At 49.7% G+C, this 15,127-nt stretch overlaps 7 protein-coding genes across 7 annotated transcripts; 4 read left to right on the forward strand and 3 right to left on the reverse strand.

The window, feature by feature from the left end:
- Positions 1 to 462: 462 nt before the first annotated feature.
- GT037_006373 (taurine catabolism dioxygenase) lies at positions 463 to 1,725 on the forward strand (the record flags this gene model as incomplete). The annotated part of the gene is made up of 3 exons (XM_038931420.1): positions 463 to 676; positions 732 to 1,457; positions 1,514 to 1,725. Coding segments are annotated over 3 exons (1,152 nt in total), but the record flags the coding sequence as incomplete, so codon positions are not given.
- Positions 1,726 to 2,178: 453 nt separating this feature from the next.
- On the reverse strand, positions 2,179 to 4,215 carry GT037_006374 (l-amino-acid oxidase precursor; the record flags this gene model as incomplete). The annotated part of the gene is made up of 1 exon (XM_038931421.1): positions 2,179 to 4,215. One exon carries the CDS (start codon positions 4,213 to 4,215, stop codon positions 2,179 to 2,181), a length of 2,037 nt encoding a protein of 678 aa, XP_038785918.1.
- A 1,699-nt stretch (positions 4,216 to 5,914) lies between these two features.
- GT037_006375 (uncharacterized protein) lies at positions 5,915 to 7,839 on the forward strand (the record flags this gene model as incomplete). Its single annotated transcript, XM_038931422.1, has 5 exons — positions 5,915 to 6,053; positions 6,103 to 6,200; positions 6,254 to 6,454; positions 6,867 to 7,645; positions 7,695 to 7,839. Coding segments are annotated over 5 exons (1,362 nt in total), but the record flags the coding sequence as incomplete, so codon positions are not given.
- A 256-nt stretch (positions 7,840 to 8,095) lies between these two features.
- On the reverse strand, positions 8,096 to 8,404 carry GT037_006376 (uncharacterized protein; the record flags this gene model as incomplete). The annotated part of the gene is made up of 2 exons (XM_038931423.1): positions 8,096 to 8,188; positions 8,243 to 8,404. The coding sequence occupies 2 exons, from the start codon at positions 8,402 to 8,404 to the stop codon at positions 8,096 to 8,098; spliced, it is 255 nt and encodes an 84-aa protein (XP_038785920.1).
- A 2,671-nt stretch (positions 8,405 to 11,075) lies between these two features.
- Positions 11,076 to 12,182, forward strand: GT037_006377 (uncharacterized protein; the record flags this gene model as incomplete). Its single annotated transcript, XM_038931424.1, has 1 exon — positions 11,076 to 12,182. The coding sequence occupies one exon, from the start codon at positions 11,076 to 11,078 to the stop codon at positions 12,180 to 12,182; it is 1,107 nt and encodes a 368-aa protein (XP_038785921.1).
- A 473-nt stretch (positions 12,183 to 12,655) lies between these two features.
- On the forward strand, positions 12,656 to 14,014 carry GT037_006378 (uncharacterized protein; the record flags this gene model as incomplete). The annotated part of the gene is made up of 1 exon (XM_038931425.1): positions 12,656 to 14,014. The coding sequence occupies one exon, from the start codon at positions 12,656 to 12,658 to the stop codon at positions 14,012 to 14,014; it is 1,359 nt and encodes a 452-aa protein (XP_038785922.1).
- Positions 14,015 to 14,195: 181 nt separating this feature from the next.
- Positions 14,196 to 14,618, reverse strand: GT037_006379 (uncharacterized protein; the record flags this gene model as incomplete). Its single annotated transcript, XM_038931426.1, has 1 exon — positions 14,196 to 14,618. The coding sequence occupies one exon, from the start codon at positions 14,616 to 14,618 to the stop codon at positions 14,196 to 14,198; it is 423 nt and encodes a 140-aa protein (XP_038785923.1).
- Between the last annotated feature and the right edge of the window lie 509 nt (positions 14,619 to 15,127).

The raw sequence follows: 15,127 nt of genomic DNA on the forward strand, positions 1-15,127 counted from the left end.
AATACAGCTGGTCCGTCGTGCGGAGTCTTGCTGCGCCCGATAATCGATCCTCCAATACTAGATTGCTTCTATGGGTGCTTCGCGTAATTCTGAAGGGCTTTATGCCGCCCCATGCGCATGTGTTGACAGCTAAACCACTCATCTGTAAGAGACAATATTCCAAGTCTAGGATCGTATGCCTTTGCTAGTTTAATCTTAGGAAGTAGCAGCCGGCGGGAATATTGCATCCTCCAACATCTTGAAGTGTCGGTTCGTACGAGACTTTGGTCTACTTGTCTACATAAAGACCAAATATCCCACCTGAAGGAGTGTAGCGATAGGTTGACGGCATTCAACGATCCGATTTGCGTGCTCGGTACGCACATTGCGTGATCTGACCCCACCTCGAGCGAGACTCATACATGACACGGGTCGAATCGATATATGAGCCTCCCTTCTCCCTAACCGACTTGCAACCAAAGAGATCCAAACTTTCTATCTAATGAGGCAAACATGACGACGTCAACGAAGCAAGAGTATCCTGCGCCGCAGACCAAGACAGGTGCACTTGATGCCGGCTTCAAGTTTGAAGAAACGACCCCTGTCATCGGTCGAGAGTATCCTGATGTTAACATCGTCGAAGACATCCTGAACGCTTCTAACGCCGACGACCTCATTCGAGATCTTGCAATTACAAGTAAGTCTCTGATACCCGTCCATCTTTGAGGAATAGCGGTCTGACCCGAAAATAGTCTCTGAACGTGGAGTTGTCTTCTTCCGAGCTCAAGACAACCTCACCAACGACTTACAAAAAAGCCTTGTTCATCGTCTGGGCCAACTGACTGGAAAGCCTGTTGACTCCACTCTACATATCCATCCAATTTTGAACAACACTTCTGAGTTTGGCGTGGACGATGCGCAGATAAGCACAATCAGCTCCCTCGGTCGTAAAAATATATTCAAACATGAGGAGCATCGTCGGCCGAGTGGTTCGCGTCGCTACGACGCTGCGCAGTGGCATTCGGACATCCAGTTTGAGCCAATTCCGGCTGACTATACCTCACTCCGCCTGACAGAACTACCAGAGACGGGAGGCGACACACTTTGGGCTTCTGGATATGAGATTTATGACCGCTTCTCTAAAGCTTACCAGACTTTCTTCGAAGGTTTGACTGCAACCTTCGTCGGGGACGGCTTCATTCGAGCCGCTGAAGCAAACCCAGAGAAAGTCAAAATCTACGAGAAAGAACGGGGTAGCCCAAAGAACGTTGGGAGATCGTTGAGTGCTGTACATCCAGTAGTGCGCACAAATCCTGTGACGGGATGGAAGAGCATCTTTGCTCTTGGTCCGTTCCCCAAGTACATCAACGAGCTTCATGAAGAAGAATCGGCAGAATTGTTGAAGAAGTTCCGGTCTGTGATAACAGAGAATCACGACCTCCAAGTCCGCTTCAAGTGGAGGAACAAGAACGATATCGGTAGGCGCCCGCGGCAACTCTTGACTTTTTGTAAAGCTCTTACTTACCAACTCCAGCTATATGGGACAACCGCAGCGCCTTCCACAGCGCAACTTTCGATTATGATGATCTTGGTGAACGCTTTGGTAACCGAGCAGTAGGTATTGGAGAGGCTCCCTACTTCGATCCAAACAGCCGATCTAGAACGGAAGCTCTGGCGGAGGAGAAGGTTGTTGCCATTGAACATGGAAAGAATGGCATTGCGAAGTCGCAGACGGTATCGGCATAGAAGGCCCTTGTATATCGGGTGGCAGTAGAAGAACACAAGTGGTGTGTGCGACAATGCACTCGAGATGCTCAGAAGGAAACAGTAGATAGCGATGAGGTTGGTGCGCGGAGCATGTCACCTCCGTGACAAATAAGACAAGGCGAAGTTCCGTTTCTGCAGATGACGATCCGAAGCCATCCAGGTTCCAAAACCCATATATAATGAATCAGACGTGAATTAATGGGGTGGCTGGACCCTGGCGTGAGAGCCTCGGTTTCAAAACCTTGGGCGCGCTAAGCCATGACGCCATCACAGGGGGATCGCACACTATTCATCTCTTCTACATCACTTGGGTGGCATGTTTTCAACGGTTACTAGCTCATCATTATTGCAATCCTTTGGCGTGTCGATCAGACATTATTCTTTGTTATGATATTCATCTAGCTTTTGATTTTCTTTCTGTCTTTGTTCCACTCAGATGGATATCCACCTTCCCATCCACGTATCCACGATCTGCTTCGCCTCATCGACCAGACCCATATCTAACAGCAATTGGGAAGTGCCACGCACGGCTGAGTCGAGCGCTGAGAAGATCCAAGCGTGTGTGTAACTTGTGTGCTCTCCGATGAAGATGGACTGGTGCTCGGTCTTATAGTAGGCAGGCAGGAACAGATCCTGCTGGCCAACGAATGGGGATGCCCACGCACCAGCCTGGTGCTCGTCGAACTCCCAGCACTGGCGCTCGTATGCACCAGTCCACTGCTCCGCAGCCACTTCACCATGGACCTCTACCATCGCCCGCTGGACCATGGCCACGTGGTCAGTCGTGCTGAGCGCACCAACTGAGCGAGCTAGGGTACCGGAAACGTACGATCCTAGAATGACGCCGGGGCCGGTTGAATTGATCTGGTACGCAGGGTAACAGACGCTGCCGATGCCTGCAATATCGACCGAGCCGCAGCCACCGATGATGGGTGGTGAAAGCTTCTCCCAAAAACGTGTCTTGTAGTGTAGAGAGACCTTGCACGACGGCGAGTAGTTCATCTCGCTGATGGCACGCGACAAGAGTGAAGAATACTCAGGAAGATCCCAGAGTCTAACTTTCGAGAATGGTACCGCGACGACCGCATAGTCGTACTCCTCGCTCTCCGGCTCCATTGCAAGAGGATCCTGGCGCCATTGCACCGCAATCTTGCCGGTGCTCTCGTCGTGCTTGAGGCCAGTCACCTTGCGGCCCAGCGTCAGACGGTCCTGAACATGAGGGTAGAAGGCGCGGGGAAGCGACTCAAGACCCTTATCGATCGTTCGCCAAGTCGTGGCACTGAAGTATGCCGTGTCGTATTCCCAAATTGGTGCGTTTTCGAGGCCAGTAACGTAGTCGACGACATCGTCGCTTGCGTTGAGCGCATACTTCATGTACGCTGCCTCAGACCAATGGAACAAGCCTTTCTCTACAGCGTCTTTGTGAGCTTTGTAGACGTTGGTGGAGATTTTGCGTGCGGCCTCCCGATCGTACCCAATGAAGTCATCAAGCGCTTCTTCAACGTGCTCCACAGTCTCTTCGTCCGGACCTTCAGCCGCAGGTAGCGTGTAGGCTGTCGCGTTGTTCTTGATCTGAGTTGCGCTAGGAATGCGTCCGTTCGGCAGACGGAAACCGTTCGAGTTGCCGGGCACATTTGGGCTTGATTGGATCCAGGGAATGAAGTTGACAGCAAGACTACTAGTGTTGCCTCCGTTCATTTGGTTGAGGACATCACCGAGCTGGAAAACCATCTTGTGATCTTGAATCTCTAACGTCTCGTTCGTATCTGGGTAAGTGGTTGAGACAGGAAATCGCATAGGGCCCATCTCCTGATACTGATATTGCTCAGGTGTGCTGCCGGCAAGGTATTTTGTTCGAATACGTCCACCGATACGCTGTGACGATTCGGTGATGTGCCAATCGTGGATGCCTACCGAATCGAGGAGAAGACTTGTCATCAAGCCAGACATGCCTCCTCCGATGATGGCGATCTTCTTGCTCTTCTCAACTGCGACGTATGAGGCGTTGTTCTGCTTTGCCTGCATGTATGCAACACCGTCGAACCAAGGACCCATCGCATCGGCTACGTCTGAGATCTCTTCCCGCTTCTTTGGTGGATGGTGGATTCTGATAGGCGCTGAGCGACCGATCAATGCGGACCCCGAGTAAGCATGTAGACATCCGCCGTGAACAGCGTCGTCCGGTACGATCCAGACAAATCGCTCGGGACGGCCTGATCGCTTGATGTAGTGCGATGCCACATCGTGATGGCCATCCGCATGGCTCTTCATGTCGCAATCGCCATATACCAGGCGGACCTCGCCCTCAAAGTCATCTTCTCCGTAGCTGACATGGACGTTGTGTACCGAGTTCGATGTAACCGTCAGGGGCTTGAAGAAGAGGAGGTCTGACCGAGGGGTGACTGGGCTGGAAACAGCACCACCAGCTAGAGAGAGGGCAGCCGATGAGGCTGTTAGAAGACCTTTCATCTTGGCGTAAGAAAGAGGTGAATGTGATGAGGATGGTAACTTGAAGAGAAGGGAAACATCGTCTACTCAAATACTGACCTTGTTCGACACCACGGCGAGCTATGCTTTACAGGCTTACAACTTTTTTTCGATTCTCGTTGGTCACCAAACCTTATCGTCCGTGTCGTCGTAGGGCGTGGCTGTGGTCCTCGGATCATGTCGTTGCGACGGCCCGTCCGCCGCTGACAGGACAGGACGTCTATGCATTCGGCCGCGATAAGAGCATTGCTGTAAGGCGTAGCTATGCGCGACTTCGACAAATATTCTCGCAAGATGGGGTCGTGTCGCGTCCAAACTCCCGTTACAGTTGACCCGCAGTATGCCTCGAAGCGAAGTGCAGTAGCGCAACGTATGACGGGTGATAGTGTGGAGATTCAGCTTGCGGAAGAGATCGGCGTTGCGGAGTGAGGTTTCTTTACCAACGGAAAGATAACAAACATCGGATAAAAAAGCATCCCGGCTCAGTCATGACTATCATTCCGAGTTGTATCGGCACGGAGACCAGCAGTCTCGTATGCGACTTTACGATGTTACTGTACCTTAACGATCCACTGTGGTCCTTGTTGGTGTCGGAGGCAACAATCGCTTTCACATCTCCGCAAAAAGAAGGACTCACATTCGACACGCATAGAGAGAATATACTTGGATTAGAGCATACCTGCGCAGGTAGTCATGTTTTATGCTGCTCATGCATACAAGAAGCGTATTTGGAGTATTGCATTCTACCTTGGACGCGACCCTACACTACGTCGATTTTTTTTAAGTGGGGCTATCCCAGAAGCATGAGTCGGGCCTGCGGTTCGACAGAACGTGGCATGGAGTCTTGTCCGGGAGCAGTATCAAGAACTCGAAGGATAGGGCTTGTTGCTTTACCGTAGAAAGGTTCGGACAGGGGTCTGGATCCTCTCGGCAAATAAGGTAGCGAGCGGCAAGCCATGGATACCCCAGGTGGAACTCTGCGATTGCGATAACGCAGACGCACGACGGCTAGCCTAAATCCCGACTCTTATCTCGAATCCATGCAGCCTTTATCTCACGTTACGTCAGGACGAGAGCGCGCTTCGCAATGCACGCGTTAAACGCACAGTATAAATGCGAAGATATCTCGGCGCCCAGGCGAGCTACATCTTCTACGGCCCTTCTTGCGATAGCTTAACTCGCTCTGCTCCACAAGACCTCGCATGCTATCCTCCTTCCTTTTCTAGTGCATTCTGGATATCTGTGGACTCTGTAACCCCACGATTACAGCCGAAATGGTTGGGCGAAATGCTGCCAACTAGAGTGTAGTGCAGGTAATATTGTTCCTGGTGGACATTCCGGTACCTTGGAGCCGGCGGCGGATTCAAAAATGATTACAAACGAGTCTGACTGTATCGTGGAACATCAACCGTGGCTGTAATCCAACAGCATTGACTGCATTTTGGAATGACATTGGCAGCGAGCCTTCCCTGGTGCATGGATACTCGCAGCTCTTGGAAGTCATGGCGGTCGGTACAATGCGGACGATGAACTTGACCGAACACGAAAGAGTTGGGAACTGATGATCCGCCAGTGTTGGCGACGCTTATAAAACCATAGACAAGCCGAAGGTGATTGAGGTACTCATACCATAATATTCAGCTCTTGACGTCTACATTTCTCCAGAACCCACGTGCTTTAGTCCGGTCACATCATGGTATCCTTCACGGCTCTCGTTACCACTTTTCTCGCAGTTGCTGGCGCTGCAATCGCCACGCCAACACCAAAGCTCGCTGAACAGCCGGTGGTGACCTATCTTGGTACCCAAGGACCTATTCTTTGTATGTCGTGCGGGCTATTTCACCGGAACAGAATCTGATAATTGTCAAGCAAGCGGTGCATGGACATCTAAGGGCATAGTCTATACCTCGGGAACTGTCCCTTCGTTCAACGGAACGATTGTATCAGGCGGCATTGAAGCTCAAACGGTATGCAAATCCACTCTCTAGTCAGCTCTTCATGTCATACTCACTCAAACCAGGCTCAGGTCATCAAGAACATTGCCGTTATCCTCGAGGAAGCTGGCACATCGTGGGACTATGTTATGAAGACTACCGTTTTCCTTGCCAACATGTCAGACTACACAGCTATGAACGAGGTTTATGCTGCTATGCTACCAAGCCCGAAGCCTGCACGTACCGCTGTTGAGGTTGGCAAGTTGCCGGGCAACTTTTTGATCGAGGTTGAGGCTATCGCTGCCATTCCGGACTCATGAGGTTGTATAACATGGAAGGAAAAGAGATAGAACCTATCGAAACCCTCCAGGCTAAATGATACAAAGAATCGAAAACTATCACAATCGATACAATGAGGCCCTCAATCATCATACGAGCGAATGTCAGTACTGTCCCGTGACCTCGCAGCTTTACACCTTGTCAATGTTCCATTGTTCCAACTAGCGATACCCACGACAAGAGAAAAAGCAATGCTGTGGATGTGTCAAGTGCGGAAATGTCTCCGCTTACTTGTCGGTCAACAATGACGTCGAAATGTGGGGTAGCGCTACCTCATTGAATGCCACCATACCTAGGTAATACTGAAACACTTCAACGTGTTGCAGATCCTGCCAGCAATCAACAAGACTCCTGCTGCAGCGCATACATACAACAAAGATGCCTGAAATACAAGACCACGAGGGCAAGCCTGTTCGCCATCACATGGCGCGGGTAAATGGCATCCGATTACATTACATCACATCCGGATCGGGACCACCTCTACTTCTACTACACGGCACACCTAAAACACATTACTACTGGTACCGCATCGCGCCTTTTTTGACAAAAAAGTTCACAATCGTCGCCCCAGATCTGCGTGGATTCGGTGCAACAGACAAACCACCTGCCAGCGAAGGTTACGATGGTCGGACGAACGCGACAGACATGGCCGAATTGATGCACCAACTAGGGCACGAAAAGTTTGCTGTACATGGCGAGGACCGGGGCGCAACGTATGCCTTCTGTCTCGCAGGACTTTATCCAGAACGGGTAACCCATCTTTCTTTCTGCGAGATGCTGCTTTCCTACGCCCTTACCAAGCAAACGTTCTTCACACGCAAGAACATTGCTGCTCAGTACAATCAAAGTGGTGTTTGGAACTGGCATATCCCCTTCTTCTGGCTGCCGCATGTACCGGAGATGTTGATCCAAGGGAAGGAGGAAGAGTTTTGGACACATTTTATGAAGGCAGAGTGCTATAATCCTAGTGCTTTAGATCAGGTAGCCGTCAATGAGTGGGTGAGGTGTTTGAAGGCACCCGGTGGGCTGAGGGGTGTCTTGGAGAGTTATCGGGCGCATTGGGTCAATGTAGACGTTGAAGAAGAGATCTTGGGCAAGGAGAAGTTGAAATGTAACGTTATGACCGTGGGAGCCCCGGAGTAAGTTTGTGATGTTGCATGGTTTGCAGAGATGGCTAACGGTATCTAGGTTCTTCGGGCCGCTTGTCAAAGAGCAGATACAGTCTGCTGTCGAGAAGGTGCATATTGCGGAGGTTTTTGAAGAGTGTGGGCATAGCCTAGCACTTGAACAGCCTGAGAAACTTGCCAACCTTCTAAAGAAGTTCATTCTTTGATTCAAAGACCAATCTGCGCGAATATGAAGCGCCACATCACTCTTTGAGTAGCAGCGCTTTGCATATGAACTGTTCGTCGGTGTCTTACAGTAGCCATCACTAGGTATACATTGCATTAGTTCCTACAGCGGTCACACTGAGGTACCTAATCTCAAGTAACCGTCAAACTTGACATCATCATGTTCCCCCAATCGGTTCACCCACGCACTCAATTCCGAGGTCCTATATTGATCGTACCCTCCACTATCACTTGCCTTTAGCAGTCCTTATACCCACAAGAATCGGTTCGACAACGACCGTTGTATTGAGGAGATGTCAAACATCGGCAGATCTCGTCGCTAGCTTGTGTCTAAAAAGCTAATTAGAATAGGAACTATGATGGTCGAGCTTCGATGCCACTTACCTGGCGGCACTTGAGGTAGTAGACAAAGCACGGGAAGCACCCAAGAATCCCCAAGTTGTCGTTCGCAACGGCGAGAGTAGAATTAGAGGTGGTGTTGATAGATGTTGGGGCTGCAAGGGCAGTGGTGACGATGAAGGCGGTGAGGGCAGTGGGAAGATGCATGACTGGGAGCCGGTTTAGAAGTCAATCTGCTGGGTAAGTGTTGAGTCGAGAAGTGGGATGTTAGAATATGACCTGTTTAATCAGTTCTGTAAGTGGACAACAGGATGAGAATTGGAAATATCAGAAGCTCATATTTCTACCACAAGATTCCAAGGGTGGGAGATGTTCCGCCACCGCTAGCGCGGCGCGTGCCTGGACTCTGAGGTGTTCACTAGTGAATTGCGGTCGCAAACGAGGACTGTTGACAGCTGCCACGATTTGTGCACTTGTGCAGGAGTAGTATGGAGACATACGAAGGAGCTGATCTTCGTCAGATTGTACCTGACACCTATGTCTACGCTAAAAGTACACGCAGTATTTTACATCAACGTACTGGAACACAAGGTATGTTGTATACCTGAGAAGCTTAGTAAACACAGGGTCCATCGTAGTTGAAAAGAGTCTCTCGGTGTACGTTTTGGCTGGTCGACATCGCCTATCATAGTGAACTGATCGGGCGTCAGCGTGGTATGCGTTACTATCCTGGCCCTACGTGTTTGACTCGTTTGTGGTTCCAGCATTCTGTACTATACGTTCTGGCTCGGTGCGGATGCATCGTCTGGAATCTGCATTTCTATAACTGGTTCTCGTGCAACACGGGTGTACAACCTTATCCGCCCCCTCCAACGCGAAAATCAATGTGTTATGGACTTCTGACTAAGTTTATAACGTCTTTCCGAGTCTCCCGAGCAAGATAGCAACAGATTGCGATGTTGGCTTATCATATGCACGTGAAGGCTGCTGGCTGTACGGAGTTGGCGCATGCTAAAGCTGAAAGCTGCTCTTGTGAGACCTGTGGACCGGGCAACAAGCTCTCCCACCTCCAGTTCATGCAGCTAGATCGCGCAATTGCTGGATTCGTGTCCAGATGTGACGTATCAGAGGCAACAGTGTCCTGATAATGATGCGCCTCACAACACGCTTGCGACCCAGTCATTCGCATGGTTGAGGGAGACGAAACATGAGTCACATTGAAGGTGGTATGCAGAGGGCTTAGCGAGTTTGAGTAAATGTGACGTATTGAGTCATAGGACGTGATCAACGTATCAAGAGCTGTGAATCGGCAGGTGCATATCAAGACACGTGTGAAAGCACCCCGTGGACAACATTGGGGAAGAAAACCAGTCACGTGGACGCTTATCGATTAGCTAGCGCCGGAACACCACACCTCCATGACCCAGGAAACGTCATCCCACGACGCGTGCCATAGTTGCCTTCTTTCTTCTATCTGCCCATCGTGATCTGTTCAATTGCCGACGCCGCCTGCTTCCTCTTTCGTTAGATGTCTGCGCGCACCTCACGAATTCTGATTCGGTGACACGCGTGCGTCACGTTCGTATTCCTGGTACAATCACTCGGATCCAACGCGTGAACACATGATCGACCCCTACCTCGCTGGCCGCCGATGCACCCGATCCATACAAAAAGCTCTAGCACAGATTCGGACAGGATATTTGTCTTCGAGTAGGCGGAAGCTCATCCCTCGATGACGCGATAAGTCGGCCTTGGAGGATCGTGCGACATGTGCGATGGATGTGCACCGACTCAAAAGAGGACAGGTCACCCACAACCTCAAGTATACATGCAGAGATTTGAGGCTGAAATCACCAAGCTGCGATAGATATTGTATGGAGCGCACCATGTTGGGCGGTCCATCTAGGTAGCGGAAAAGAGCGAGGAAGCCTCGGGACGGGGCAACTTACATCAGAACGGCGGCTGTGCTATACTCCTTGTGAGTATCCACCAAATTCCGCATTTCGATTGGCGCGTTATACGACGCTGGTAATATGAGGGACTTCTGCCTGAGGCGATGACGTTTGCTGCACAAACAGACTTGATCTAAACAAGTCGCAGAGAGTACTTAAATACCACCCAAGAGGTGTACGTCAAGTTAGCATTTGCAGTATATAAATTTCGGCTGCAGTGTATAGTTCCCGGGTGAGGTGTAGCTGAGGTCTAATTCAGGCCAAACGAGATGGTCAAGCCCCGATAAACTCCATAGGTGTGGTCCAGGATAGGACAGGGGGTATATGGTACATCCTACCAGGCAGCTGCAATATGAGACTGTACTGGCATGAGCGGGAAAGCGGAGTCATCACCCATGGTTGAAGGGAACATATAAGGGCCAGTTCCATGGTAAACGTGGCTTAGCGAGTGCTCCTGCCCTTGAATGCTTTGTGCGGCCGGCATACTCTAAGCCATTCACGTGTGCGCGCTAGCGTCGATCATCCTTCGGAATCTGCATAACAGCTGGACCTGTTGTACAGTCTTCTCGAACCCATTCTTGTCGCACCGCTGTTACTGCACGCACTCAAAGCCCGCTCAACTCCCACGCCGCCACGTCTACTGCGACTGCATCTCACGCGAACAACAGTCAACTTGCTCTTTCGTAACAGCACTATATTTCAGCAACTTTACCCGTTCGGCACAGCGTTGTACATCAACGACTTTAGTATTCCCGATACTAGTGCATGCTTTCACCTCTGTCCTGCGCTGGTTGACTTGACCCCACACCACCCCACCTGAAACAGGAAACACTGTCAAAGGACATCACCACCCACCATTCAAATCACGTTCGTCTCACAAAATCCTTGACCAACCACGACAGATATACGAACTCCCTCCAGGCACCATGAAAATGTTCAACGACTTACCGGCAGAGGTGCGCAACACGATCTATGGACAGCTCCTTGACAGCTACCATCTTCAGCAAACACCTGCTGTGTCAGCACTCTTTGGTGCCTCGAAGCAAATTGGTCAAGAGTCGGCATCATATTTTCACCAGCACAACGCGTTCGCCATCACCGCCGCATCACCCCGAAATGACAGCGCTACCATCCTTCCTCCTATTGCTGATAAGTGGATACGGTACCTCCGTCGTCTTTCCGTATATGCTACAATTTCAGGAGCGAACTCAGAAAGGGAACGAAACATAGCTAGCACCATCGCTTCCCTCGCTATCACAGGTGCGAAGTTTGAGGATCTTTACATCCGCATTGATTCGTCACTGTCAAAGCTGGCCAATTCGTGTGTAGATGACTCCATCTTATACGCGCAACACCCAATCATGCTAGCCTTACAAAGATTGCTCGACGCCAACGTTGCAGATGTCATCCGCCTCGAGCTTCACGGTGTCTGGTTTGCCCCCGGTATCGGCCAAGTCCTCCATGCTCAATACGGCAACCAACTCCAATTTGTCGCTGGGGAGAAGCCTGTCATGGATCTATCTGTCTTGGAAAGGTTCCTCACTGGCTCTCTTGCAAGCTCTCATCTGGTCAAGTTAGGGGTTAATGACGAGGTCATTGCCAAGCCATACTCCTGCGGCGATGACTCTACCCCTAGTACGCCGAGTTCTCTTCCAACTTCTGTCTGTTCGGCATTCCAAGATTTAGACATGTTTTCCGTCACGTCGTTCGATCTCGGCTCAGACACCACTGCCGATAACGAAGAATCAAAAGAAGACGCAAACGAGAGCTCGTTCTTCGCTGGTATTGACATTGAAGAGTGGGAGGCTTCGACGCAGGCAGCCGATGAGGAATTACAGGCTCAACCTGATATGGAACTCGATGAAGATGACGATGACGAGATGGAAGAGGTATCGCAAGACGAGATGGATGCAATCATAGGGAACATGGAAGATATGGCTCAGCACATGGCGAATGCCATTGATATGTCATACATGACTAACTTTGCGCCTGACTTGCTCTTACGTCAACACAATCTTAGTCATCTAATGTAAGGGTGATAACTGTTGTGTTCATTTTTCGCATACTAGTCACGGCTGTAGTATGTAAAATCACATGGTACCGGGAATTTTGGATTTCGAGGTTTGTCTGGACCCTCTCAACGCACGGCGAATTCAGCGCCTCTGGACGTCGAACGCTTCTGTAAAGACTGTTTCTATATGTACACTATCAACCAAGAAAAGGCAATACTCTGATCGGTAATTCTGAAATTTCACGCAAGACAGAAGTTGAGTTCTTAGAGGTCATAAAGACCATCCCTTTTTCGCCGGCTATATCCATGTCATCATGACTGAGTCAGGGCCAGTGACTCCTAGGAGTTTACAATAGTCATGTCGATCATCTACTTTTCGTTCTCGTTTCGCTGCTGACATTGATGCTTTCCGCGGTCAGCGATGCGGCACATGATTGAAGCGTAATCTGTATACGAAGCATCCTTGAGCTCAGCGGCCGTCGGCACTACACAACCATGTCACTACCGAAAAACCCTTCCTTTCACTCCCAAGCAAGGCGCAAATCTGAGTCCGCGGCTGTCCCAATCCACAATCGCAAAGTCAAGCACAACATAACGATGAATCATGTAGCTCATAGTTCATTCGCTCCACCAGTTCCACCGAAAGATGAGCCGCCCAGGATCGCTTCCGCTGCGACGCCGGTGAAAGAAGAAGCTAAGAAGTCTTTGGACATTTTGGAGAAAGAGTGGATGCTGAACGACTACCTTGGATTGACCCCGACGCCGATATCCGACGGTGGGTTGGCGCAGGAGTATTTACCGAGCAACATCGAAATAGACGGGAGACGCAGAAGCCGGAACATGATAATCGATGACTCGGCAGAACTTATCGACATACCGTATTCCAGCGAAGGAACATTGCTAGCTACACAGATTGGTGCAGAAACCAAGGCTACAAAGCGGGATACTATCGCTGTGCTGATGGATGATATAATTGGAAGCGAGAAAAAGGTATCACGAAGACATCAAGATGTGTTGGAAGCAGCTGCGATGCTTGGAGACATGCCAACGTCCTTACGTATACCTAGAAAGCCGCAAATTTCCCCTCTATACAGTAGCATTCCTCCAACTTTGAAGTCTAACAAACTACATCTCAATAAATGTCCTTCCTTGAAGATCACAACGACTTTCACAGAGCCCAGATCTGCGCCAATACACCCCAACTTTCGTCTCGGTAATGCACAGAATGAAAGGCATTTACACAATGATAAATATGCAGCAGTACACACATGCATCACGGACTGTAGAAGACGACTTTCTGGTGGCGCAAAAGCGGCTCAGCTGCGGAGTAGCATGCCGTACTCATTTCGGCAAAGCAGACCGAAACGTGAGACCACCACTCAACCCTTGAGTAATAGGACACTACTGCCTCAGATAGAGCAGCGGTACGCCGGCATCTTTCCAGGGCACAACAATGTTCATGCATCAGGGAATGTTCAAGAAACATCGCTTCAGTCATCTCAGCGCAGAAATACACAACCTTTCATCGTCGACCGTATGCGCGACCCTGATGAGACCTTTCACGAGTTACTAGCCATTCAAAAACGTACGACTGTCGACTTTAGAGAAGTCATAGCTGCGGCTAAGACACCAAAACTGGAGAATGGAAAACTTGGAAGCTTCGCAAGATGCAATTGTACAGGTCTAAAATCGATGGCGAAAAGCCATGCGGATAGTATGATAGAACATTTTAAAGATTTTAGATTGAAGAACAGGAAGATGATACGGCGTGAGGAAAGGATTGAGGAGGTGAGGAGGAGGTATGAGGAAATGGTCACTGCTAATGCGGGTGCAAGGAGAGGTGACGGACTATGAAGTGTTTTAGATGGCAGGTTTGAGTCTGCAGCTAAGAGGTACTCGTAGTACTATTTTTTTTGTAGATAAGCCTTTACAAGATATGGTGAATAGTTACAAAGCATGCTGTGAGCTCTCAGTTATGACTCTACCCTTACAATAATCAAACAATAGCTATACTCTGCGTGTCCCAAATGAACACTTAAATCTTATCATGTTTCAATTTCCATGCAAAGTTTATCTTCGGGTCCCTTTCCTGGTCCTCGATTGTAGGTGGTATTGTAGGCTGTTTCACGGGATATTCTTTCCTTGAGGTGTTCCTTGAGGAAGATGTAAGAGAGCTGTTATCTGGAACCCTTGCGTGTGATGCGCAGTTTTCGTTTTTGTATGGTTGAAGATCCCCGGTTGTAGATGGGCTAGCGAGCTGGTTCGTTTGGTATTCGTTGCCTTGCGATTGATAAGCTGGAGAGGATTTGGTCAGTGCCTGAGGCGTAAAGGACGATGCGCGGGGGTTCAGGCCGTGGCGATTGCCATTCTTTCTTAGGCTAGGACTGTTACTTTTGTCGCCGTTCTGGCTGGCGCATGATGACTGCTCATATGTTTCTGAGTGTTCCGGGGCTGCCATGGTGGCGTAACGTAAGTTGAAGATAAGATGAACGGCTGATTGTAGCTACACTCAGAACTTCAGTGTAACGAGCTGAGAGTGATATGGGGCAGGGAAACGTGTAAGTCAATCAGTTTCATCGTTTGCTTTCGATATTTGCCATGCGTACCAATGCCGTGCAGGGCAAATGCATGACTATGTCAAGAGCATTCGATCGTTGACGCGGTTACAATCTGCATGTCTTTCTTTTTCCACTTTCACCCACTACGAAACCTGTTTGTAATCTCGATCCCGCAACAGCGATGCCACCATGCACATCATGTGGCGCCATCACGATGTCCTCAACACTCTCTTCTTTGTCCTAATTATCAGATTTATTTACATCAAAGATGTCGGGATGGCCCTGACCGCGTTGGAAAGTTTGCTTGATACTTCGAAGGGAGTGTGGAAGAAGAGAAAGGGGAGAAAGAGATCTGTTAGACAGAAAGAGACCGTGCCAGGATCCCTGGAAGCAACCAGTTCATACTAAA

This window comes from Alternaria burnsii (assembly GCF_013036055.1).
Source record: "Alternaria burnsii strain CBS107.38 chromosome Unknown 752, whole genome shotgun sequence".
Lineage (NCBI taxonomy): Eukaryota > Fungi > Ascomycota > Dothideomycetes > Pleosporales > Pleosporaceae > Alternaria > Alternaria burnsii.